The sequence below is a fragment of the Pan troglodytes genome, chromosome 10 (genome assembly GCF_028858775.2).
Source record: "Pan troglodytes isolate AG18354 chromosome 10, NHGRI_mPanTro3-v2.0_pri, whole genome shotgun sequence".
Lineage (NCBI taxonomy): Eukaryota > Metazoa > Chordata > Mammalia > Primates > Hominidae > Pan > Pan troglodytes.
In genome coordinates this window covers 71,971,405-71,996,422 of record NC_072408.2, presented here as the reverse complement: position 1 = coordinate 71,996,422, position 25,018 = coordinate 71,971,405, and the positions used below count along the sequence as shown (strand labels likewise).

At 36.4% G+C, this 25,018-nt stretch overlaps 1 protein-coding gene across 25 annotated transcripts in view; it reads right to left on the bottom strand.

Annotated features, from left to right (window-relative positions):
• The window catches only part of SOX5 (SRY-box transcription factor 5), a 1,033,373-nt gene that overhangs the window by 17,654 nt on the left and 990,701 nt on the right, over positions 1–25,018 (bottom strand). For all 25 annotated transcript variants that reach the window (XM_054664454.2, XM_063785861.1, XM_054664458.2 and 22 more), the window contains 2 exons: positions 24,001–24,178; positions 11,668–11,813 (listed from right to left, as the gene is read on the bottom strand). In XM_054664454.2, coding sequence (XP_054520429.2) covers positions 11,668–11,813; positions 24,001–24,178 — 324 coding nt within the window. The remainder of the gene's footprint in view (positions 1–11,667; positions 11,814–24,000; positions 24,179–25,018) is intronic.

Here is a 25,018-nt window from a genome sequence, read left to right as displayed (position 1 = left end):
TGAAGAGATCTGTCACTAATTTTACCTCCATCAAGTATGAATTTATCCATGAGAATAGCCATAGACCCTTTGGTATTCTGGAATTTAATAATCCTTGAAGAAAATTTTTCTATTCATTTTATCCATTGAGAATTATAGTGAGATATGAACTCAGGGGATGGAAAGGTCCATATACATCCTCTGGTCTAGGTATCCACAAAATCTGCCTTATCTAATACTGATTTTTTTTTCCCTTTCTGAATTCCCTCATGAATTGAAACCCATAATTTTGTTCCAGAATCTAATTTCCTTTTGTAAAATTTGGTAGCTAGCTTCATGAAAAGTTGCTTGTATAATTCTGACTCAACTTCTTAGTAGGTTAGTTTCATCAGGCAATCTGATCAAGTGAAATGTATTAACAGATCAAGTTTTCTTAAGAAGTACTACAAAGTCGAAGATGGTTCAGAAACACACAGTGTAGAAATTAGAGAGTTTTGGTCCAGGTGAATAACTTTTCAAGATATTAAAATGACTTGATAATACTGATGAATCCTTATCAATGATTTTCAAAGAAGTGATTTTAAAATGGGAGGGATATTTCAAAACTGATGACAAACATCTAATTTTGATTTTTATGAAGAGAGAAATTTGAGGAAATATGACTTTAGCACTTAATGTATACTCCAGAAAAGATGGGGCTACCTATAAAGATTAGTTCAGAGCACTTGGTAGAGGTTGTGGTAATGACAGGAAGCTGGTATGGATTCACTAAACTAATGTTATAATGTCCTCATTTTCTTTTTTAATAGGTGTTGGAATGCAGACCGGGGAAACTCAATGATAATAATTGCTTGGACTTAACTTAGTTTAACTCAGTTTTTGAGCATCCTCCTATCTATTAAACCTTGTTGTCATAATGAATAAATTACACAGGATCCTGAAAAAAAAAAAGGTTTGAGTAGAGTAGGAAGAAAAAATCAAAAATCATTGTCTTTACATAAAATATATTAAGAACCTCCATGTTTAAAAAGAATAAACAGCTGTTATTTGTGAAATAGAGATAGAGTTTGGCCATATGTAGTCAGGAGATAGAACACTGATCAAAGATTGTAAGTTATCAGGTGAAAGATAACGAACCAGTGAAGGGAGAGTGATCTAATAGTCAGAGCTGCCTATCCATTGAATGGGCTGTCTCAGGATGGAAGAAATTTCCACCTTTCTAGAGATTTTCAAGTGGTGGACATATGACTACCTGCCTAGCATATTACAGATACTGAAGAAGCAATTCAAGGTTGAATGATAGGCCCTTTTCATTTTCTTTCAAACCTTCAATTCTATGATTTTATGTCCTACTTGACTGAACTCAATATAACAAAACTATTTTGACACATATCTCACAGAAAACAGGCTTTGATTCTTTTTAAACATGGAGATGTGCAAGATATTTAAAGACAACTATCGCTGATATTTTCTTTCCACTCCACTGAAGTCTCTTTTTCAGGTTCTTGTGTAATTTGTCATATTTTTATACTTTCTCTATTCATAAAAGATAATTTTCTCAAAAGTCATTAATAAGTTTCAACACTTAAAGCTATGGTTTTGTAATCAATAATTCCATAATTCTTTTCTTAAATTCAAGGAAGACATTTCAAACTATGAAAAAAACAAAAATCTGATTGCTTTTCAGACATATTTTGTGAAGAGACTGTCCAACAGTAATTACACTTACAAATTCAGGTACTTTGTTAAAGACACACTTACACGTCCCCATTCAACATTATGAATTTAGTCCTTAAAATAGAAAACCGCTGCCACAGGGAGGAAAAAAATCCCTATGGCCCGGATGTGTAATGTACAGAAAAGCTACTCAAAAGAATGTATAGAAAACAAACAATTCACCAAGAACTTTACACAGGAATACTATCACAGTAAAATATGGGCCCTTGCTTCTTTGTTATCATGGTGCTTATGGTGTGTACATGTGGAAGAAGGGAGGCAGGAGGGGAAAAAAACAAAACCTGGGATTTTAAATGTCTTTATATACGGTCAGGCTTCAGCCAATATCTAAAGAAAAGGTTGTGTTTCTTCCAAACCGTGGCAGACAGACATGTTATACATACTGAGTCAAATCAGAAGGGTTAATGTGAGAAAATCAGGAGGCCAACTAAGAAAAATAATACAATTTGCAACCTACACAGGATGTCCAGTTGGTGGGAGGGCTACACAAATGTAAACACAAAAGTGGAATGTTGTCTGATGATAATTATTCTATAAACAATGGGTAACTCAGTTACTGAGCTACAGAAACATATAGGATTACTTTCTTCAAATTTTCCTTTTCATGGAATAAAAGCTGTAAAACTGGCAGGATTCTTACAAATGTAGCCTCAGTAGCCAGTAGTTACTTCAGTCAAATAAATATAATCTGACCATTTTAAAGAGTCACGGCTTGGTTCAGAAATGCTGGGTCTGACAATAGAAACAGGCACATCAGGGTTATAGTTCTCTTTTCAACTATCCATGGTAGTTTTAAATACAGAGAGAGAAAAATATATATTAGAATAGATATTTTAAATCTCCTTATAATGAATAGCTGAAACTTCGTCACTTGTTTTATCAGAGCTGCTAGGAGAAACAAAGTAACTAGGATTGAGTATATTGTTTTTGCTTTCTTGGTTCTTTCTCCAGTGATGGGGTTTGGTGTGCAGTGAAGACAGGAAGAAAGAAGGAAGGAGCAAATACAGGAAAAATAAAGAATTGGGAAACAGATGTACAGATTGTGGAGATGGTGATTGCTTAAACAAAATTTTTTTGATCAAGTCTCAAAAATGTGCCAAGGGCTACACATGACCAATGCTGGGGCACAGGCGAATTGAACAGGAACTGTGTTACTTTCTGGAATTCCCTCTCCATATTCCGTTAGAAAAGAGACTGGGCTTTGAGCTGTAAGACTTCAATTTAAAGACTGATCCGCCACTTGAATTCCTCTATTCTTCTCAAATCTCAAGTTAAAAAATTTTTTTAAACAAAGAATACTGTTCTATTTACATTACAGAGTGAGAACAAAATATGATTGGAAAGCCATGAGAAAATGTTAAGGTACAAAATAAATATCAATAGCTGTTATACTCCTATGACATAGGCATAAGCAAGTCTTTTTTATTGGTAAAAGAGGAGAAGAGATGTGATTGGATTCAATGAGACCCTTTAAATAAATGCGACATTCCTCCTATTTTCCTAATAGTTTTAAATCCATATTGGTAAAATAGCTTGCAATAAACATAATAAAGAATCTATCTACTAAATATAGAGAGTAACTGCAAAACAAACTTCTCCTTTATTATTTCAGTGTCTTCATTGTAAGTGTCTTGAGGGCAGCTGTTTGATCTTGAGGAGAAGGAAAGAATCAAGGGGGAAAAGAAAGACCACTCTTTGATAGGCTAGGCTTTTATAAAGAGCAGTTCTGGCCCAACAACAAAAGTGAGTCTTACTTTACTTATTGAAAATTAGAAAATTCAGAAATGTGGAAATACATTTGAAAATTTACAACCCCATAACCTTGGCATAACTATTGTTGCCATTTTGTTGTATATTCTTTTAGTCTTTTATCTATGCATTATGGAAATATACTTAAAAAAAATCAACATCATTCTATACATGGTGTTTTCAAACTTACTTATCTTTTCAGAAGTACTATTGTGAGCATATCCTCGAATCCCTAAACAAATGGACAATTTCAATCATCAGAGAGGCCTGTGGGTGTCTCTCTGAAAGCCCAATTTGGCATGCCCTATGAGTCTCATTTTATTGGACCATCCTACACTAACCCCTCTACCAGAATGATGTAAAGAACACAAGACTCTCTGTTTGAAAACATGCACAGCTTTTCTAGGCTAGAAAATTAAACCATAAAAAGTTTACTGGAAAAAAAAAAAAACCTTTAAAAAGCTCCTTAAAAACTCACACCATAATTGCTCCCCACCAAGCGTGGGCACTTGCTAGCTGCAAGTAGTGGCACTGTGACAAATGTAGCAAAACTGAAAGCAGGCTATACTAAGAGAAAGAAAAAGTCTTCCACTGGCCATCTGTGAAAATAAGGCATGTGGCCATTAAATGCAGAGGCTGTAAATATACACAAACTCCATGAAGCAAATGGCAAAAAAGGACTAAACTTCAAGCTCAAACAAATCAAAATGTTTAATGCATAGTTACCACTGCTGGACGAAAACAGCTCTGATCTTTGCAGTCTGCAGACTCGGCATGTATTTCAATTAAATACCCCCAAAAAGAAAAGAAATAAAGAGAAAGAAATGAAAAGACACAGAAGAAAACCATCTAGAACAAAAGGCTATAGACAGCCTATACTCAATTTCTAAAAACAAACAGCCCCTTTAACTTGCATCAGCCTGTCGAGAATGTCGATTGGAATTATTGAAAGGCTGACATATAGAGTGATGGATGGTGATGACATAATACCTATTTGCCTTTTTGTCATGGTCTTTGAAAACTGGCTGCTCTGTGCTGATAATATTCACTAAGGGGTTTTCCTCTCCCCTCCTGTCCCATAAGAAGTGTTCCCTAGCTAAGATACTCAGAATTAAGAAGGTTTTATGAATGAAAAACGAAAGAAAAGAAAACCTAAGGATCAAATGCCAACTTGCACATAAAAAGCTGGTCTAGATTTTCTAATAATCAGTTGCCTAGAAAGCCGTTTGCCTTTCATTTTATATAAATTTGCAGGGTAGAGAGACTCTGATAATAAGAAGGCAAATATTCAACTTCGGGTTTTGTGTATCTTTTAATTAAAGTCACCAAGTAAATAATTACATGTAAATGTAGAGATTAAAAAATAATATACGCTCACTTTAAAATGAGAAAATATTAATCACTTGTGTTATTTTAATTTGCTCTTAGGCAAATTCTAACCAGAGGATTTAAAACATTGGGAACATTTTTTAAAAACACACACACCCCTAGTAAAATCTGCTTTACCACACTGTTGCAAAGGTCTATCTTATTTTCCTCCAGAAGGATTTACCTAACATGCCTACTTCCTTTATACAATTTTTCTCTAGCTATTGAAATATCTATTTCTAATTTGACTTTTATAATTCATTTTAGCTAAAGGCAACATTTATAAAACCCATCCGTAAATCATTAATGGAAGCAACTTCCACTGACTGGAGAGGCATGAGTTCCTTCATATTCACTTTTTTAAAGCAAAACCTGTAATTCACAATTCCTCACAGGCCTTCTCCTTATCTAAGGGAAGGAGTATGTGTTAGATAATGCTGAACTACATACACTGTGTCAGTTTCCGAAGAGTTAACACTGCTGGCCCCATCCATCAGATGGCCAGCGAAGCATCAGGAAAGAATGATGGATGTAAAATTATTACAGGGCTGCCATCCGATACACTTACTGCCATTTGTAACTAATGCTGGGAATGACACACTTTTTTTCATTATTAAACATCCACATTAAGTCAACATTGGTCACTGTCATTTCATGTTTGGCACTCTGTTAAAGGGAAAGAAAAGGGTTGACAATGGCAGGAAAGAGGTGGTTGTGATGGATGAGTTTCCAAGTGCCAGACAAATAAAACTAACCTTTATTTACAATCAGCCTATATAGTCTGTGGTAACGCTTCTTATGAATATGACTCAGAAAGGGTCAAAAATGAAACTACTGTCATTATTGAGTAAATTCTTAATTAAAATATACATGTTATTTACCAAATTTCCATCTTATTTGACAGAAAATTACAAAGAATTTTCACTAAAGCTCAGCAGAAAAAGGAAGACATTTTTCCAGCTATGATTTATCATGACAGATGAATTCATAGCATGCATTATATGTTTATATTCCAGGTACACTGTAGGCAATTAATGTTCAGTGAATAAATTCTCTGCCTTAAGAGATATATGCACACATATGCATGCTTATTTTTGTGAGTGACATCTGTTTTACATAAGAAAAGCAATACAGAAGTTGGTCTTAACATGTGTACGGTGTGTATGTGAATATACTTTTATAGATTTAACCTGTTATCAAGCAACGTCTTCTTGTGCACATGCTTCTGTGTCATTTAATTCTTCGTGAACCCCAGACAAGGTATAAGAACCTGGACATGGGCCAGGCACATTGGCTCATGCCTGTCATCCCAGCGCTTTGGGAGGCCAAGGCGGGCGGATCATGAGGTCAGGAGATGGAGACCATCCTGGCGACCATGGTGAAACCTTGCCTTTACTGAAAATACAAAAAATTAGCCAGGCGTTGTGGCACACGCCTGTAGTCCCAGCTACTAGCGAGGCTGAGGCAGAGGAATCGCTTGAACCCTGGAGGCGGAGCTTGCAGTGAGCCAGGATCGCGCCATTGCACTCCAGCCTGGGTGACAGAGCGAGACTCCGCCTCAAAAAAAAAAAAAAAAAAGACCCTGGACATGTAATAGTGGAAGGGCAAAAGATAGATAGATGGTAACAATTATAAGACAAACAAACAAACCAGTTTCATGAAGGAAATATTTGAGAGCTTTGATATCATTTTTATAATATGCCTGTGGCTGACAATCGCCTTTTCCTACCCAGTAGCCATTGCCCTTCTTTCCTTCCCAGCTAACATTACCTTTGATCTGAAGAAGATATCCCCTGATCTGAGAGAAGATAGGATTAGCTGTCTAATTTAGTGGTAAAAAATAATTCATGATCAATTTAAAGCAGTCTCTTTTCCTTTGGCCAGTAATGGTCTTAAAGATGTTCATATAACCCAGTTCTAGCCAATGAGATGTTTGTGGAAGTCAGCTTGAGAAGAGGAATGAAATACCCCCGTATGAATGAAGACTGAAGTTAGCAAAGAGAAAATGACTTCTCCTTCCTGAATCTGTCTGCCTTCGTGGGGATGGGATAGCTGTAGGTGCAGCAACCATTTTGTGACCCAAAGGGAAAAGACAAGAGAATCACAGATTTCAACTCTGATATCAAGTTGATGAACTCATGCCACCAACCTCCTAGTCCTGAGCTTCATTATGTGATAAAAATGAATCACTACTTTTTTATTTTTTTGAGACGGAGTTCCGCTTTTGTCGCCCAGGCTGGAGTGCAATGGCGTGATCCTGGCTCACCGCAACCTCTGCCTCCCAGGTTCAAGTGATTCTCCTGCCTCAGCCCCTTGAGTAGCTGGGATTACAGGCTTGCGCTACCACACCTGGCTAATTTTGTATTTTTTAGTAGAGACGGGGTTTCTCCATATTGGTCAGGCTGGTCTCAAACTCCTGACCTCAGGTGATCCGCCTGCCTCAGCCTCCCAAAGTGCTGGGATGAGAGGTGTGAGCCACCGTGCCCGGCCATGAATCACTATCTAAGCTACTACATTCAGGTTTCCTGATACATGTAGTGAAACTCGTTCCTAACAGCTATGACAGTATAGGCACAGTCTTCCCAGGTTAAGTATATATGGAGTGAGTGACACAAACGGAAAAGCTTCTGGTCTGTTCCTCATTTCGGCTGAGTGCACTGGGCCTCTATTGTTTTAACACTGTCTGGTGGGATCAGGACAACAAAAATTGAGCTTTTTATAATCTCTTATTAATATGGATACTTTCAAACACAAGCTCAAGAATCTGTACTTGACTCTATGAACAAAGTTGTGCCATCTGGGTGGTAATGAAGCAAAGTGTGTTTTTTACAAAACAAAATATGAGAGGCTTCTTTCTGTTCCTTCATACCTGAGAAGCTCACTTTTTCACCCACAACACTAATCTGTTACAAAGCTGTGTGGCAAAAGATAACATTATTTGAATATACAATCAGTCTACAATTAACCAGAGATGACAATTATAAATAACACTGTGTCCCAGAGTTTCCAAGAAACCTGACACATACAGTTCTTGGGTATGATGAAACACTTCCAGGAAAAGTAAAGAAGTTAAAAAAATCTCTTAGAAGTCTTCCATTAAAATGTGTTTCGGTAAAAATGACTTTCATGATGTGTTTTGGTACATATCACTGAGAAATCATCAGTCCCTATCTTCACACCTCTAATTGTTTTCACTGTCCAATTACAGCTTTTCAGAATTAAGACCTTCTAGCTGGGATAACCACGTGGCTGGCTATTTGAGATATGAAGAAAAGTTAATGTGTATAAGGCTGTGTACCCAAGAAAACAGATCTCCACCACAAGATTTCAATCATCTGGAGCTCAGGTCATGATATCTTTTATGTTGATGTAAAGCACCAGGCTGAACTTCTTTTCTTTTTTTCCTTTCTCCCAGTTCCTTTCCTTCTTTCTTTCTGCTTTATCTCTCTCACTCCTTACCTTACACATATTTTCTGGGTTTAGGGAGTTAGGAGTGTTATTATTATTATTATTTGAGATGGAGTCTTGCCCTGTCGCCCAGGCTGGAGTGCAATAGTGTGATCTCGGCTCACTGCAACCTCCGCCTCCAGGTTCAAGCTATTCTCCTGCCTCAGCCTCCTGAGTAGCTGGGATTACAGGCGTGCACCACCACACCCGGGTAATTTTTTGTATCTTTAGTAGAGACAAGGTTTCACCACGTTGGCCAGGCTGGTCTCGAGCTCCTGACCTCGTGATCCCCCCACCTCGGCCTCCCAAAGTGCTGGGATTACAGGCGTTTGAGTCACCGTGCCTGGCCGGGAGTATTACTTTAGACAGAAAAAAATGCCCTTCTTTTGGGATTCAAGTGATATAAGATGATAGTGCAAAATGTAAGAGGAATTTATCATATATTTTTTATGTCTTTCACTAAACTCTATGGCAAAATTTCAAACCAATTACTAATCCACATATTTATTGGCCATAGATAATATTGAGTGATTATAAAACTCTAATAGAAAGATAAGTATTAGAAAAATAACACTATATGCATAGATATGTGGTTTATGTGAGAGAAAACATATCTACCTTTGTCAACTCAAGGATATAACTGATTTGACATGCTAAGCAATATGGAGTCTTTATTCGATTCCTATAGGTGGGCTCACACACATAAATATGTAATGAGTAGCAGTCAAATAATAATTTGATCCAAACTGTGAGTTCTATAAAGGCAGAGCTCATATTTTCTGGTTTAATACAATACCTCCAGTACCTACCACAGTCTCTAATACATAGCATGTGCTAATGTTGAATAATTACTAATTAAAAGATGTAAGTGTGACATTATTATCTCATTTTCATGATGTACACAGACATAGATTGATCATTAATATTCTAGAAATGACACCCAAGTTATTTCAACAGGAAAAGTCAACCACAAACTAGAGTAATACCTGCTTCAAAGAGTTTCAATAATCTCAATTTCATTTTCAGGTGTCAGAGTAACATAAGGGATGAGATAATTCAGATCTGTTGATTGAGGTTTCCTTTTACATTACAAGAGTTTGCCATACTACTACAATGATAAAACTACTTCATTTTCATAATTTAAGTTTTTCACTTAAAAACTCCTAAATTATAAGACTATAGTTCAAGATGTAACTCAACTGCATTGAAAGTACATGATGAAGAGATTCAGGAATGATGATCTTCTTGAGAACAGAGACATCTTAACTGTCCAACAGGTTTTGGCAGGTATTATTTCAAAAATGGATTTTTAAAAGTTGTTATAACTGTACAAAAGAGAAAGGAAAATTGAAGCAGTAGCTATCAACGGAGGCAACTCTCCTGCAACCCAAGTAGGAGGTGCTAATCAGAGAAATAAAGTATGACTGTGGAGATGGAACGAGAAGTGGCAATAAGGTCCCCTAACAATGGACAAGTATGGAATAAAGTGAATGCAGATGGTTCCACTTCTGTTACTTAATCAAAAGGCTGTGCAGAGTCACTGAAGCCAGCATAAAGTCATGTGTTAGAACAACAGCTGATCTGTATTAGAGAAGATTAACTCACAGTGCCATGGTGGAAGGCCTAGGATTATTTTATGTACTTCCATTGCCTTACAAGCCGTCAGCGCAATTATTGCCCTCCGATGTGAATGACTGATCTGTAACCACAGCTAAACAGCACGCTGCTTAGGGGCCTAGGAGCTTCATGAAGATGAATTTCCATACCATCAAAGTACTTTTAATGGGCTCCCTGATCCAACCACAAGGCCTGCTTTGCAAGTATATAGAACTCAGGATGAAGGCTTCCTGTCCAAAAGGATTTGGTCGGTTGTCACTTGACAATTCCCAGCCAGCACTGGGGAAGAGAAGGGGGAGATAGGTAGAGTTGTCTCTGCTTTGGAGGATTAAAAAAAAAAAAAGGGTACAGATGCTTGCTGAATGCAACCAACTGCTGTATCCACAGCTGAATTCAATGCGCTTAACAAATAACGGCAATTTAGCTATGCTTGCGAGGAATAGCTTGAGTCACTTTGCATTAGCATCTGGCTGAGTGTTAAACTCATTTCTACGTGGGGAGCAGAGAAAAGGAATTTCTGTTCAAGCATCCTTTCAAGAATGTTTAAATATTTGAATATAAATTCCTTTATGCTTGCTATCATTCCTTCTTAGAACTGTCACTTTGCTTTCCCCCTTCCTTTTGGTGCTTAGCTATAAAAATGTGCCCTTCTCAGGACACCAATGTCATACGTCTTATGTTGTAACACTGCAAGGGATGTATACTGATCTATCCTTTGCTCTCTCCCCTGGACACATGATAGAATTGAAATCGTTTCTCCATCCTTAATTTTTACCATATTAGGACCAGGGAAAGAGCAGTTGTGGCAGGATCACCCATACATTTCACCTTCCCTATGCAGATTGCCAGCTTCTTAGTGAATATACATCAAACTCCACATAAAACCTGGGAAACTAGAAAGCTATCCAAATTAGCAATCTGCTCATTCTGGACAATTCTGTTTGACTCATAAGCTTCCCATTATGATTAACTTTCCAGTTATTGCTAAGTAGCTGATCATTTTTTCTCTTATCTACTGGATCTATTTATCTAGAGGATTCTGTAAAGCGGACTGGGTAACATTTTAAAATTTCAGTTCAAAACATATCAAATATTCCAAAAGTACATAATTCTGAGGATTTTACAACTTATAATATTTTTCTAAATAAAACACCATGTAGGCTTAGACAAAAGGGCTTGAAATCATTGTCTCTCAGACAAATTCAGAAGTTTCACTGGCCTTAGTTATAATACAAATAATGTCAAAGTTTTTAATAAGTACATTTTGTTTTATGATAAAGTAAAAATTTCCAGTTATGAACTCATCTAACACTTGACAGTGTTTTGCACTGGAAACATATTATGACAAGCTCAGGATCCTAAATACTTAGAATATGAGCATGGATATCATCCAAGCTTATGCTGATTAAAGAAGATTCAGCATTTCAAATCCAGCTCATACCCAAATACAAGTTAAGCATCTCTGAAAAGCAAAACTTTTAGTCAGACTCAGATATTTCAAATGCCATTTTGTTTTAATACAAGCTGGTGGCGTAAAAGGGGATATTCATTGTCAATAAGGTTTGGAGATGGATCAAGAGAATTATAACTCTTTCTATTTCCAGATGGTTTTGATTAGGATGGCGATGAGGCCTTCTATATTAATGGAGGGAGAAAAGGGACAGAGAATCATTTTGAGGATGATAAGAAGATGGAAATATATTTTTTTAAAAAAAGTATTAGGCAATTTAATTAAGTATTTCTAGAAAGTAAGTTATTTTATGAACTGACCTTTTCTGTTCGGCAGTTATTGAGACCCAGACTATTCACAACAGCCACCTTCCCATCAAGCACCTGTTGTTCCCGTCGAAGTTGCTCCTTCATTTGCCGAGCTTCTTGGATTGCCTTGGTGACAGCATCATGGTCATTTAAGTAACCTGAACATGAGACAGATCAAAGGATATCTTTTGTATAAAAGCATGTCTAGGCTAGCGTTTAACCATAAAAATCACTTTTCTCAGTAATAGGTAGTGTCTGGCCTATAATGATTTCTCCATGGAATTTATCTAAAATGAATGAATGAATAATTGACAATGACTGATCCATATAGTCATACATAAACATGTTTCCAATATGTTCAAATATCTGTAATAAAAATATAATACCTAAGTGACATATGGTTGTTTCCAACTATTTTGAAAGAAGTTGAAAACCTAATTTTTAAGTAAATGCTTTAGTTATTATTCAAATATTATTTTGTAGTGCAAATATAAAACCCATTTTTAATTTTTTTTCCTGCAAGGAACATTTGAATTTTAGCACAGAATTTAGGTATTCATAATTATGACTATGGTTATTGAGTCTCTCCCAGTATTAGAAAGGCCACATAAGAGGGTCTGTATAGCACTATTAAGTTTGTTATATACAGAAGAAATAAATCATTATTTGACAGAAGAGTATTTTCTTCCTAAAAATCCATTTATGATGAAATAAACCACAGGTGGCAGTGGTTTGCTATTGATGCAAACTTGTAATAGTTAGGCTAAATTTCAAGCACAGAATGTAACCAAGCACCTGTAATTGTTTGATAAGAAACTGTGGCTACTCTTGACTATAGTCACACTTAATTCACACTCTTAATAAGATGGCCAAATGATCAGCTTATGTATGCAACTCCACAGTCCATGGTTAGTAATACACACTACCAAAATATTGCTGTTACAAAATAACAGGTGTAACAACCAAAACTAATTTTTACTTAATTTTATTTTTAACACTGGTCATTTATTTATTTGATGCATATTAGTACGATGATCTGCATGATATTAGAATAGAATACTGACGGAAAAAGATTGTTTTGCAAATATTTAAAGAAAAGCTAATATCTCATCTTTCTCTCTCCCTATCTTTTAACTAGGGCATAAAATGGCATAAAATGAATCTGTAATATGAAATTGCCCAGAAAAGGGACTTGTTTGTGACACGAGGCTAAATCTAACCAGATCCATTGGTGAATTGTGACAGATGGAGGGACTGTGAGACAGAAGGCAGGCACTAATCACACATAAAATGACCGGCTTGCCTCAACATGTTCCATGGATTCCAGCAAACTTTACACCCTAATCCATTTTTAGAACAAAAAACATCTGGGCCATAAATCCTCTAATCTGCCAAAACACGCTATTAAATCCCATGATTTGTTGAAAAACACTAAGATTAAAGAAAGGAAATATAAAATGGCTAACTGCCGTGTTAGGAAAGTGTTATTAATACTCTTTGTCTCAATTATGAATGTTCTGGTACTAAGAGCCTTGTCTAATCATGTCAGATTACACATCCTTGTTGTATTGCTAGACTCTTCTATCTGATCTGCTGATTGCCAAAAAACATAGAATATGTTCTTGCTGCTTAAACGTTTCTATTGAAGAAACCGATGTCAGAAACTGATGTAGTACTTCAGTGCTGGCAGGTTTCTAAATGATCCATGCCTTTTCCCCTGTTAGTATGCGCAGAGTAGACCTGGTCCTCTGATCTCCTTGAGGCAGAAAGAAAAGTTCCAGTGTAGGCGATAGAAAAGGGAAGCTTGAGAGTGATTATATATTTTGCCTTTCAGAGCTAAATTCATTGGAACTTATTCAAAGAACAAAACATCTCTGCTCATTATAAACACAATAGTGAATTGAAAACAACTCTAAACCTAGAACAGATCTTCAGAGTTAATATTTACTGTAAAAGATGGTTGTATTTTATTATCCTCAACATCCTAATTTGGATCTCCTGTACATCATTCTTAATGTATAATTCGTGAACTTGTTCATGAACAATATTACTCTAGATAGAAATACAACTCTTACATGACCGTGATGGTCTTGGTATATGTTCATTTAGTAATATCTTAAGAGGATCAGTCTGATTTTCCTATGCTCTAAACCCTGTTTATACGCAAACTGGCATCATACATTTTTGTAGTCTATTTAGCTTCTATGTAGTCTAATTAGCTTCTCCAGAACACAAATATATTTGAAATGGCTTGGCACATGGCACTGAACAAAAGCATGAATTCTTTATGCTTTTTAGGGACTGCCAAGATAACATTGTGTAGGAAAAATGATTAATATAGATGCAAGAGGAATGTAAATTATTATGAGGGGGAGTAACTGACAGACCTATGTTCTGTAATGGTTATTTCCAATTTGAGATGTGTGTTTCTGTGCAGGTAGAAATAACTGTTCACTTTAAAATAAACATTCTTGCTTTTAGAGACTCTTGAGTTTTAGTTATAATGCTGTATGAAATGTTAACATTTGTATCTGCTATGTTAAATCATAAAGCCATTTATATATGACAACATTCAATCTTAATAGGATTGTTTGCTGGTTCTTTACAATTTGTTCTCCTCATAGTCACCAAATCCTTAACCCTGCTGACTCCTTCTCCCTCAGCAAATGGCTTTGCCTCTGATTTTGCAAAGAGCAGCAAGGCTGAACTCTCACCTTCCTGACCCTACCCTCACTCTTACCTTCTGCTGGCTTAATTTATTTCCATTTATGCCTATTTTGCTCCTCCTGTTTCAATAAAAATGGTTCCTTGCTTTCAATCAAGGCAAATCTCCTAATAAGAGTTCTAGATTTCTATACGTCTTCATTGATAATTCTATTTCTCATTTATTTCATCTATCTAATTGTCTCTACCATCTCTACCACCTCAACTTGTAGATACTTAAGGTTCTCTTTTCTCCGAAAACAAGCAAATAAAGTGTCTTCTTTAACTTTTGTTTTTCCCTCTCTTTCCAATACTGTTTCTCTTTTTATCTTCGAAGTCAAGCTTCTCAAAGATACATTATCTCATAATCTCCCATTCCCTCCTTACTCTCCAGTTCTCAGTGCAATCTTGTTTCTGTTGCAATTGGTCTCTAGTTGTCAAATAAATCCAAAGGACATTTTTCATTTCTTGAGAGGGATGACAGCATTGACCATCCTCTCATTATTGAATCTCATTTTAGCATTGTTCCTTTTTCCTCACTGCCTCCTCTGTGTTGGTATCCCTGCCTGGGATCCTTCCTTCACCTAATCCTTAGATTTTGATTCAAGATGCCAATTATTAAAAAAGGATGTGTTTTGGAGCTGGGCAAGCCCGAATTAAAATCCTAGCTTTGACACTTAGTAGGTATATAAATTACACAAGTTGTTTTACTGTTCTAAGTTGCAATTGTCTCTTAAGTTAAATAGGGATAACACTCACTAGATAACAGAAATGTCAAGATTAAGTGAGTTAATATCATCTTTTATCATAACAAATGGTCAATGAAAGCTATTCAGTAACTGTCACTTTATAAAATGGCATAGTAAAATAAGCAGAATTTGGAAATTGGATTCAACTGCATCTGGGATTTCCAGTTCTTGGTAAGTGTGATATTTGACAAATTTTAATGCTCAATCTAAGTTTTCACTTCCCTTAACTACAAAATGAAGGTAAAGCTGATGGAAGAATTAGATGAAATAACACATGTGAAGGAAGAGATAGCACTTGGTATCTGCAGAGGCAGGAAAAGATGTTAGACTCCTTTCTTTACTCTTTACACTTTCATTTTCCCTATATGTTCACTCTTAGCACTCTTATTCACATGGCTTTGACTATTATGATGAAATCTGTGAGGGGATGTCATTCCTTGGCGGGCACAGAGGTTCAATTAAATGGGCGTCAGACCATAAAGGCCAAAGAGACATATAATGGTTATCTGATAGATACATTTTATTCTGCCTTCATTATAGATTTAAGCAACAATTGCATCTAAAGTCAGGATCAGATGGGAGGGCATGTGTATAGGAGAGGTTTGGTGAACCTCAGTCTTAAGAGGAAAATGAGATGGCAAAGGTCAATATAACTTCCAGTTAACATCTCAAATGAGATTTGGAAAATATGGGTTAGAAATCATTAATGTAAGAAATTTGTGAGATTCTGTAACTTTGTTAAATTCACTATAATTTGATTTTTTTTTTTTTTTTAAACAAGGTCTCACCCAGGCTGGAGTGCAGTGGCATGATCATAGCTCACTGCAACCTTGAACTTCTGGGCTCAAGCAATCATTCTGCCTCAGCCTCCTGAGTAGCTGGGACTATGGGCACTACTACCCCCAGTTACTTTTTAAGTTTTTGTAGAGATGGAGTCTTGCTATGTTGCCCAGGCTGGTCTAGAACTCCTGGATTCACACAATTCTCCTGCCTTGGCCTCCCAAAGTGCTAGGATTACAGGCAGGAGCCACCATGCCTGGCCTACAATTTGATGTTTTATGCTTCAGTGTTTCTTCTTAACCATTACCAAAAATATTCTCAAAATTTCTGTTTTTCTTAACTAAAAAGTCCCCTTATATATTTTTTCAGAGGCAGAAAAGAAGGGACAAACTAGAAAGTCTAATTTTGGAGGAGATAAACTCTAAAAGGAAAGTAGTAATGGCTGCTATACAAGGAAAGAAAATAAAATACAAAACCACTTGTAATGGGTTGAATTGTGTCTGCCCAAAAGATATATCCAAGTCCTAAACTTAATTATCTGTGACTCTGGCCTCTTTTGAAAACAAGGTCTTTGAAGATGTAATTAAGGATCTCAAGGTGAGATCACCCTGAAATTAGGCTGGGCCCTAAATCCAATAACCGGTTTCCTTATAAGAGGAGAGAGATTTGACCCATAGAAATAGGGGAGAAAGCCAAGTGAATAGGCAGGCAGAGATTGGAGTTATGCATCTATGAGCCAGGACTGTCAGCAGTATGGAGGCATGGAACAGGTTCTCATTCAGAGCTTCCAGAAGGAACCAACGCTGCTGACACCTTGACTTCAGATTTCTAGGCCCCGAATAGCAAGAGAATAAATTTCTGTTTCAACCCACCCAGTTTACAGTAATTTGTAATGGCAGCTCTAGGAAACCAATATGCCACCCTTGGTCTTTACCATGTCTCTAAGAATTGAGAAATGATCCCAAGAACTGTAAAATAACTACTGCTTGCCTCAAACCCTTCCAGATTGCCAGATACATGTATCTGTTTATTGACTAAGCTTCTCTACTTGAATGTCCCATGAGTACCTGATATGCAGCATGTCTGGCACAGAATTCATCATCTTTCCATGGCCTCAGTCCCCTCTTTCTATATTCCACAGACCTTGTCAGTTGCCCTTCTGATTCTTGGGAGTAATTTAAGGTCTCTCCTTTACCCTCTAAAGATACAAGGCAGGCAAGCCCTGACAGTTCCACTTCTTCCTCGCTCTTAAATTTGCTTCTCCATCCTCTGCTTTCATGAAAGCCACCTGATATCTCACTATGCCTTAGCCTCCAAACTGGTTTTTCTATCTTTAGGCTTACACTCTTTGAATTCACGTCTATTCTCTTTCCAGATAAAGCATTTAAGAATATCTCAAAAAAAAAAAAAATGCCGGCCATGGTGGCACATGACTCTAATCCCAGCACTTTGGGAGGCTGAGGTGAGTAGATCACTTGACCTTAGGAGTTCAAAATCAGCCTGGGCAACATGGTGAAATCCCATCCTACAAAAAAACACAAAAAATTAGTGGAGCATCGTGGTGCTTGCCTGTAGTCCCAGCTACTTGGGGGGCTGAGGCAGAGAACTGCTTGAGCCTGGGAGGTAGAGGCTTCAATGAGCCATGTTCACCTGCCACTGCACTTCAGCTTGGGTGACAAAGCAAGACTCTGTCTAAAGACAAAAATAAAAATATCTATTTATCTCTCTATCTATGTATATTAAAAAAAAGTTGATGTCAACATCCCTGATTACAAACACTCCTCTGGTACCTTAGTGCTTCAAGAAACATCTCAAAAATAATGATCTGTAATAGCCCATGAAAAAATAATTCCACGTATAAGTGTAAGAAATACAAAATTAAAGTTAAAAAGGTTTAATTGCATGAGTTTTTAAAATCCTGAATATGTTAATGTGCATTGTGAATCTTCAAGAGATCACAGTATGCAGCTTTTACTGGAACTTTTGAAACTCTTTAATGTTCCTGGAAAATCATCATTCTGAGATAAGGCCCAAACTCTTTCACAAGGCCTAAGAGTCTCCTCATGATATCAACTCTGCTTATCTTTCCTGTGTCCCCTCTTGCCAGTCTCTCATGTGTCCTGCGTTTAAGCTGTACACAACATTCCCCCTTTTCCAAGGACAGGCCTTCATCCTTTCACTCCACACTCCTGTATCCCAAGTTTTTCTCTTTCGCTGAAAGGCTCTTTCTTTCTGGTGTGTTTGTGAATTTATTCAAACATCACCCCTTCTGTGAGAACTTCTCTTACATACCCTACACATGTTCTTTGACAAGATTAGTACTTCCCACACGTGTTCCTTCAAAACCTTGTGAATGTTTTTAGTGTCATATTGTCTTGCATTTGTCTTTCATAGTGGTCTATGGACTACTTAGCATTTTTTAGTACAATCTATTATTCCTTTGGCCCAGGGCAGATCTGTTGAAGAAATAAATGCATATTCTAAGTTGAAAGTATCTGCCTTGATAATTCCAAATCTATTGATAATTTCCGTCTTCTTATCAATAGAAGCCTGGACCATATGGTACAGATTTATTAAAATTCATGAATTTAACAGATGATATTAGTGCCACACAAATTCTTATTTACTACGTATTTATTTTATATAGGAGTTGTAAGTAAAAGTAATGGCATATTTGTTTCCAGTGATTTTCAACAAATATATTTTTTTCTATTTTTGTGGTCATTGATCAGCATTACATTTTTGACACCCTGATAGGTAGACAGTTTTTTTATCTGTGAAAGCTCACCGGAATTAGATAATACATGTGAAAGCAGTTTGCAAACTGTAAAGTGTTATGCAAATGTTAATTGTCAGATGTCTTTGAATGATATCTCCAACTTCCTGATAATCCAATGGCTTTCCATGAATCACAATATTCTTGTTCATTCCTTCAATCACCTTCCTGCCAACAAGGCTTTTCTCATTAAAACCCTTGTATAAATTTTGCTTATTAAAAACCTGGGCATGGTGACTCATACCTGTAATCCCAGCACTTTGGGGGGCTGACGTGGGCGAATCCCTTGAGTCCAGGAGTATGAGGCCAGACTGGACAACATGAGAAAACCCATCTCTAAAAAAATACAAAAATTGGTCGGGCGCGGTGGCTCACACCTGTAATCCCAGCACTTTGGGAGGCCCAGGCGGGCGGATCACGAGGTCAGGAGATTGAGACCATCCTGGCTAACATGGTGAAGCCCTGTCCCTAATAAAAATTCAAAAAATTAGCCGGGCATGGTGGCAGGTGCCTATAGTCCCAGCTACTCTGGAGGCTGAGACAGGAGAATGGCGTGAACCCAGGAGGCGGAGCTTGCAGTGAGCCAAGATTGTGCCACTGCACTCCAGCCTGGGCTACAGAGCAAGACTCCATCTCAAAAAAAAAAAAAATATATATATATATATATTTTTCATATTTTTGTATTTTTGGTGGTACATGCCTGTAGTCCTAGCTAATTGGGAGGCTCAGGTGGGAGGATCATTTGAGTCCAGGAGGTGGAGGTTGCAGTGAGCCAAGATTGCACCACCACACTCCAGCCGGGACAACAGACAGAGTAAGTTCCTGTCTCAAATAATAATAATAATAATAAATAAATAAAATAAAAATGTAAACTAACGAACTTTCAAAATAATATCCTCCTTTAAGTCATCATGTCTTAACCTGGCATGTTGTACAAATCAAGTAGCCAATTAATGGACTTGGAAATATTGCCCTTTGTTTTACTGGGTCAATTTGCATTTACTACATTTGCTCAGGTATAGTTTTAGTTTTCATGCATTAATGCCTCTGAGGAATGAAGGCTAAGAACAGTACATTCCAATATGTCCCAAAGATATGCTAGGAAAATGACTGTAGGCACCTAAAGTCTCAGTCCAAGGCTGTTGTCTGCTTATCCTCCAGACTAAGCAAAATGTATGGCAAAGGAAGAGTATTTAAATCTCATTTGTTGTACGGATGAGTGAAATGATACATGGCCGAGAAGAGCATCTAATGCAGAGTGGCTACCAAAAGGCAACAACTAAAAAGAATGAACACCAACCAATAGATCATGGTTATAAGGCTCCAAAATCCATTGGCTCTAAGTCTGGATAAGTTACTAGATTTTTATGTACATTTATTTCCTTAAAATTAAAGCTGAGGTAATAAATATAGAATCATAGAACTGTCTACGCTCTGACAAAAAATTACTTCAAATCCCTAGGTAGACACACAGGCTCTTTAGGTCTGTGTTCCCTATCTGCGAAATAACAAGCTTTGACTAGATTATATGGATATCTACTCCATCTAGTTAAGGGTCTATAATTGTAGAACAGCTGCAGTGAGAAAATAGATGAAAAAAATGCTTTGAAAAAAAAGTTAAAAGTGCTATACATATGTTCGATATAGGTGGAAAAAGCCAATAAGGGAAAGATAACATCTGGTCAAAAGATTCTAAAATTATCCATCATTCTTCTGAACTATTCATACCTTTTAAGGATCTCCTTTCTTTGGAGCTGCCTATCATTTGCGTACCATATCAAAAGCATTCTTACAGAATACACTGTAATATTGGTCACCAACCTCAAAAAGTCACTTTCTATATTTGTAGCTAATAGATATATAGCAAAGAGCCCCATGTCATTAACGATAACTTAAGTCATCTTTCAGTCCACAGTTTTCTGTGGTTTAATAATGGCATCACACATTAATTCTTCTTTCAGGAGTGACCTTTACAACACCATTAATCCTCACAGCTTTTATCCAACTACATTATTACTCATTAAAGTTTCAGCTTTCAACATCTGCATTTGTTGAAAAGAGAAAAGTAAATTGTAGTAGACTTAAATCCTTGGAAATTATGAGGGATGTGTATGTGGTGAAGGGACTTTTCAGAAAAAAAAAAAAGAGTGTTTTAGTAGTGGGGAAAGTCATGATAAATGACATTAAGTATGTTCTTGCCTTTCTAAAATACTTTGCCATGCTTAATCTTTGGGAATGCTAAAGAAAAAATATTCATACATGATACAAACAAAAACATATTAGTTATTCTACTAGTCACATATTCCAGTTCTAACAACATCACAAAAGTTGCTCATGTACTAACACTATGACATTTATAAGCCTACATGTATATTATGATAGTGAATGATTCTTGCCAAATAAAATATTTTTTCTTTTACATAGTACATGAAAGTAAATCTAATCTTGGAGCTCATTTAGGATGCCGAGCAGAGTAACTGGAGTTAGACTATAAGATGAAAAAGCACACATGTGTCTGAAACCTTTTTCAAACTTCTCAAAACTTCAGTTTTCACTGTTCCTCTTTTCACTGTGGCCCCACTGCCCAGACTGAATTCCTCTTAACAAATAATCTGGAATTCTTCTTTGTGGAGATTAAAGCATTTGATACACACTCCTTCAGACTTCATTCTGATCATTCCAAAATTTCTCTGAAATGTTACCATTTATCTCTTCCTTTCCTTCAGTCTCAGGAAGAAGAAAAGTTTTTCTCCTTTACAAGGGTTAATCCCTTCCCATCACTTTTCATATCTATACATGTCTTTTGCACTTTTTCATATCTATACATGTCTCTAACTCTTCTTCCTCTCCCCCCTTGAAGAGTAATATACATATTCCTATTTTAAAACCTGTCTCTACTTAGCCTTCTCAAACTATTATCACTTCCCAACACCAAACTTAGAAAAAGATGAGTTATATCACCAAATTAACTTTCTTTCTTCATATTCTTCCACTCTGTATAACTGGAAATCTATTCAAACCATTCATTAAAACTTCTCTGTCAGTCTACCTGTCCATGAACTCCAAATCCTAAGGCTCTTATTCTTCATGTTCTTTAATTGTCCTGCAGAAGGTGCACCATTAAATAATCCCTCTTTTTTGAAACTTCGTTTTCCTAGGCTAGTATGACATTACCCTATCTTCACTCTTATTCTAAAATACCCACTTGCTCTTCATTCTTATTCTAAGACACTCAACTTACTCTTCATCAGTTTTGCATCTAAAAAAAGTGTAGTCGTTCTAAAATATATTCAAAGATATTTTTATACTCTCTACTTCAGTTGGAGCCTAATTCTCCTTGCCTTGAGTTGGGCTGGACTTAATGATTCTCTTATAAGAAACAGAATGAAGCAGAATTGCCGCTGGATGAACTTGGAGAACAGGTTATTTCGTGATATAAACTGTGCCTTTTTCTTTGTTCTTCCCTTGGATCACTCACTCAGGAAGGTTCACTGTCATGCTACAAGCAGCCCTAGGGACAGGCCTATGTGGCAAAGAACCGAGACCACCAGAAAACAGATAATAATAAATGTTAAACAATAAATAATAATAAATGAGACAATAAATATTGGTTGTTTTCTACTTCTAAGTTTTAGGTTAATTTGTTACACAGCAATAAATAATATATTAGTTATCTATATTATAATATTAATATCAGTTATCGATCTATTAGTATCTAATGCAATACCAGCTGCTAAGTTTTAGGTTAATCTGTTACACAGCAATAAATAATACATTAGTTATCTATATTATAGTATTAATATTAGTTATTTATCTATTAGTATCTAATGCAATACCTATGATTCTTCACTCCACTTCTTTTCTTACCACACACAGCCTTTTTTGGTGGACTTATTTGCTCTCCTGAGTTCAACCACCTCATCATGGAATAATTTCCATATCTAAAATTCTAGCACATCTTTTACCGATGAGGCTTGTATTTCCACCTTCTTCCTGAACACCTCTACCTAGATAGTTCCTTGTGCTGCAAATTCAACACATATTACATTTTTATTTCTTCTCCCAAACCTGCTCCAATTCTGGGCTCCCCTTTCATTGTTAATAGAGGCATAATGATCCTTGTTATTTCATAAATTCAAAATTCTAGTTTCCTGTCTACAACTTGACCTTTACCAGATACATTCTATTGTGACTGAATTATGTCAATTCTTCCTTGATTAATATCTTTTTAATCCATTCTCTCCTTTATCATTGTTTATTTCTATCTCATGTAACTTATTCTTGTCCTACATGTAAACAATGGTTTCCTGAATTCCAACATCATTCTGCCATCTGATCCTTTCAGTTTTAGCTCTGATCACTTTCCACCATACATTTTTTTCTACAATCTAGACAAATCAGTGCATTTCTCAAAAATATGCTATTTCACTTTGTGATTTTTTTCTTACTGCCTAGAATGCCTAGGAATCTATCTCTTCTTCAAGGCTCAGTTTGAATTAGGATATATCTAACTCATACTCTTCTGTAGTCCTTCCCAGACAGAATCCAACACTCTCCTCTCTTTGTAGAACTTTATCTGTGCTCTGCAACATCACTTATTATAGCTGACTTATACCATAGAATGAATGACTCTCCCTTAACTAAACCATGAGCTCCTTGAGGGCTGGCCTCCTTAAAAATTGAATAAAAATAATACAAATATCAATAAATCTGTGTTGAAATCAGTATCTGCAGTCTGATTTATGTATGCTGAAACTAAAATCATTGAATTTTTCAAAGTCAGCTTATAGAAGTGTTTTCTACTATTTTGTTTATGCTACTGAATTTATAATTATATAGAATTGAAGCTATCCACTCTTTATAATACTTTGGTGTTTGCAAGTAATCCTCAAACAGAACGAAACTGAACAAACTTCACATCCTTATGGTTGATTGATGATAGAGGCAAAATGCATTTCATCATAATGTATACTTTGTGCAATTCACAAAAAAAATGGAAATTTCAGTAATGCAAAAAGTAAGTCACCTAACAATAACATTCTGGAACCATCATCGCTCACTGCGATTAGTCACTTAGTCCTCTTTTTATATTGTATGGACATAGTTAGAAATATAGATATAACCTACACAATTAGATTTTCGGGAGGGCATTATAACTTAGACTTTGGTGAGAAATTTCATTTGCATGTTTAAAACGGACCTAGGTGGTTCCTCAAATTGAAGCTGTCCTATAGAATTCAAGCGGTGTATAGAGTGTGTGTGATGTGCCATTTAAAGATGATTCCATTCAATAGCCATAAACAGAAAATCAGCAAGAACAAAAGAAACAGAACTTACCTATTGTGCTAACTCTGGCTGAAGGACTAGCTAACGCTGCTGGGACAGAGGCTTTGAGGGGGCCTGCCCCACTGTTTATTCTCAGAGCTGGCATATGGGGAGAGGTGGGTGATGTGGGTGATTTGCCATCAGAGGTCTTGGGTTTAGCTGATAGGTTCAGTGGCTGTGCCACTTCATCCTGCAATGATCATTAGAACATGAGCTGTGATAAGGAAAGGCTGATCAAAAATGCCTAGAAAAACACAGGTATGCAGCCTGTCATTTCCCATCAAATTACTCTACCAATCAGTGATCTTAACATTCATTCTGAACATTACAGCATTTGGTTAGCTGTCAACATAATGCCTCCTTCAACTATACATTCAAAATACCTTTTGTATAAGAGAAAGTACATGTGTACTCAACTACCCACAGAAAGCAGATAATTTTTGTAACCTGTAAGAAATATTCTTAAAAAGCTACTCTTTGTGCTATATTCATTTGTATTGAGAGATATTACACATTAAATTTGAAATATGATGTAGGTAGGTTTTTTTTTAATCTCCAAAGAAAAGGGGTTGGATCTGATGCATCTTTGTACCCTGGTACCTAGGCAGAGCACCTGGAACACCCATGATGGAGGACCACAGATAGTTGTGTGCCTCTGATCAGAACTGCTCTCCAAATTCAACACACACACACAAGAAAATTTCTAGCTTTCTTAGAAAATAATCCTTTCTCCCTAGGTTTCACAGAAACACCTTTGAATTTGATCTAAAAATGAAAATAAACATAATTAACATCACCCTACTATGTGCAACTTATTTATATGTCATACTGTTCTAAACACTAAACAAACACCCTGTTTTCAAAATCCAGATGTGTTTTCTAGGTTTCTCTTTTAGTACCTGGTTTCTCTTATACTATATGTGTCATGAAGATCATGTGATCAGTTCAGCATGGTTGATGATTTCCAGCTGTTCTATGGTTTGACAGGTCAAAACACCGTTTATACTCAATTTTAAATCGTTCTCTTAGG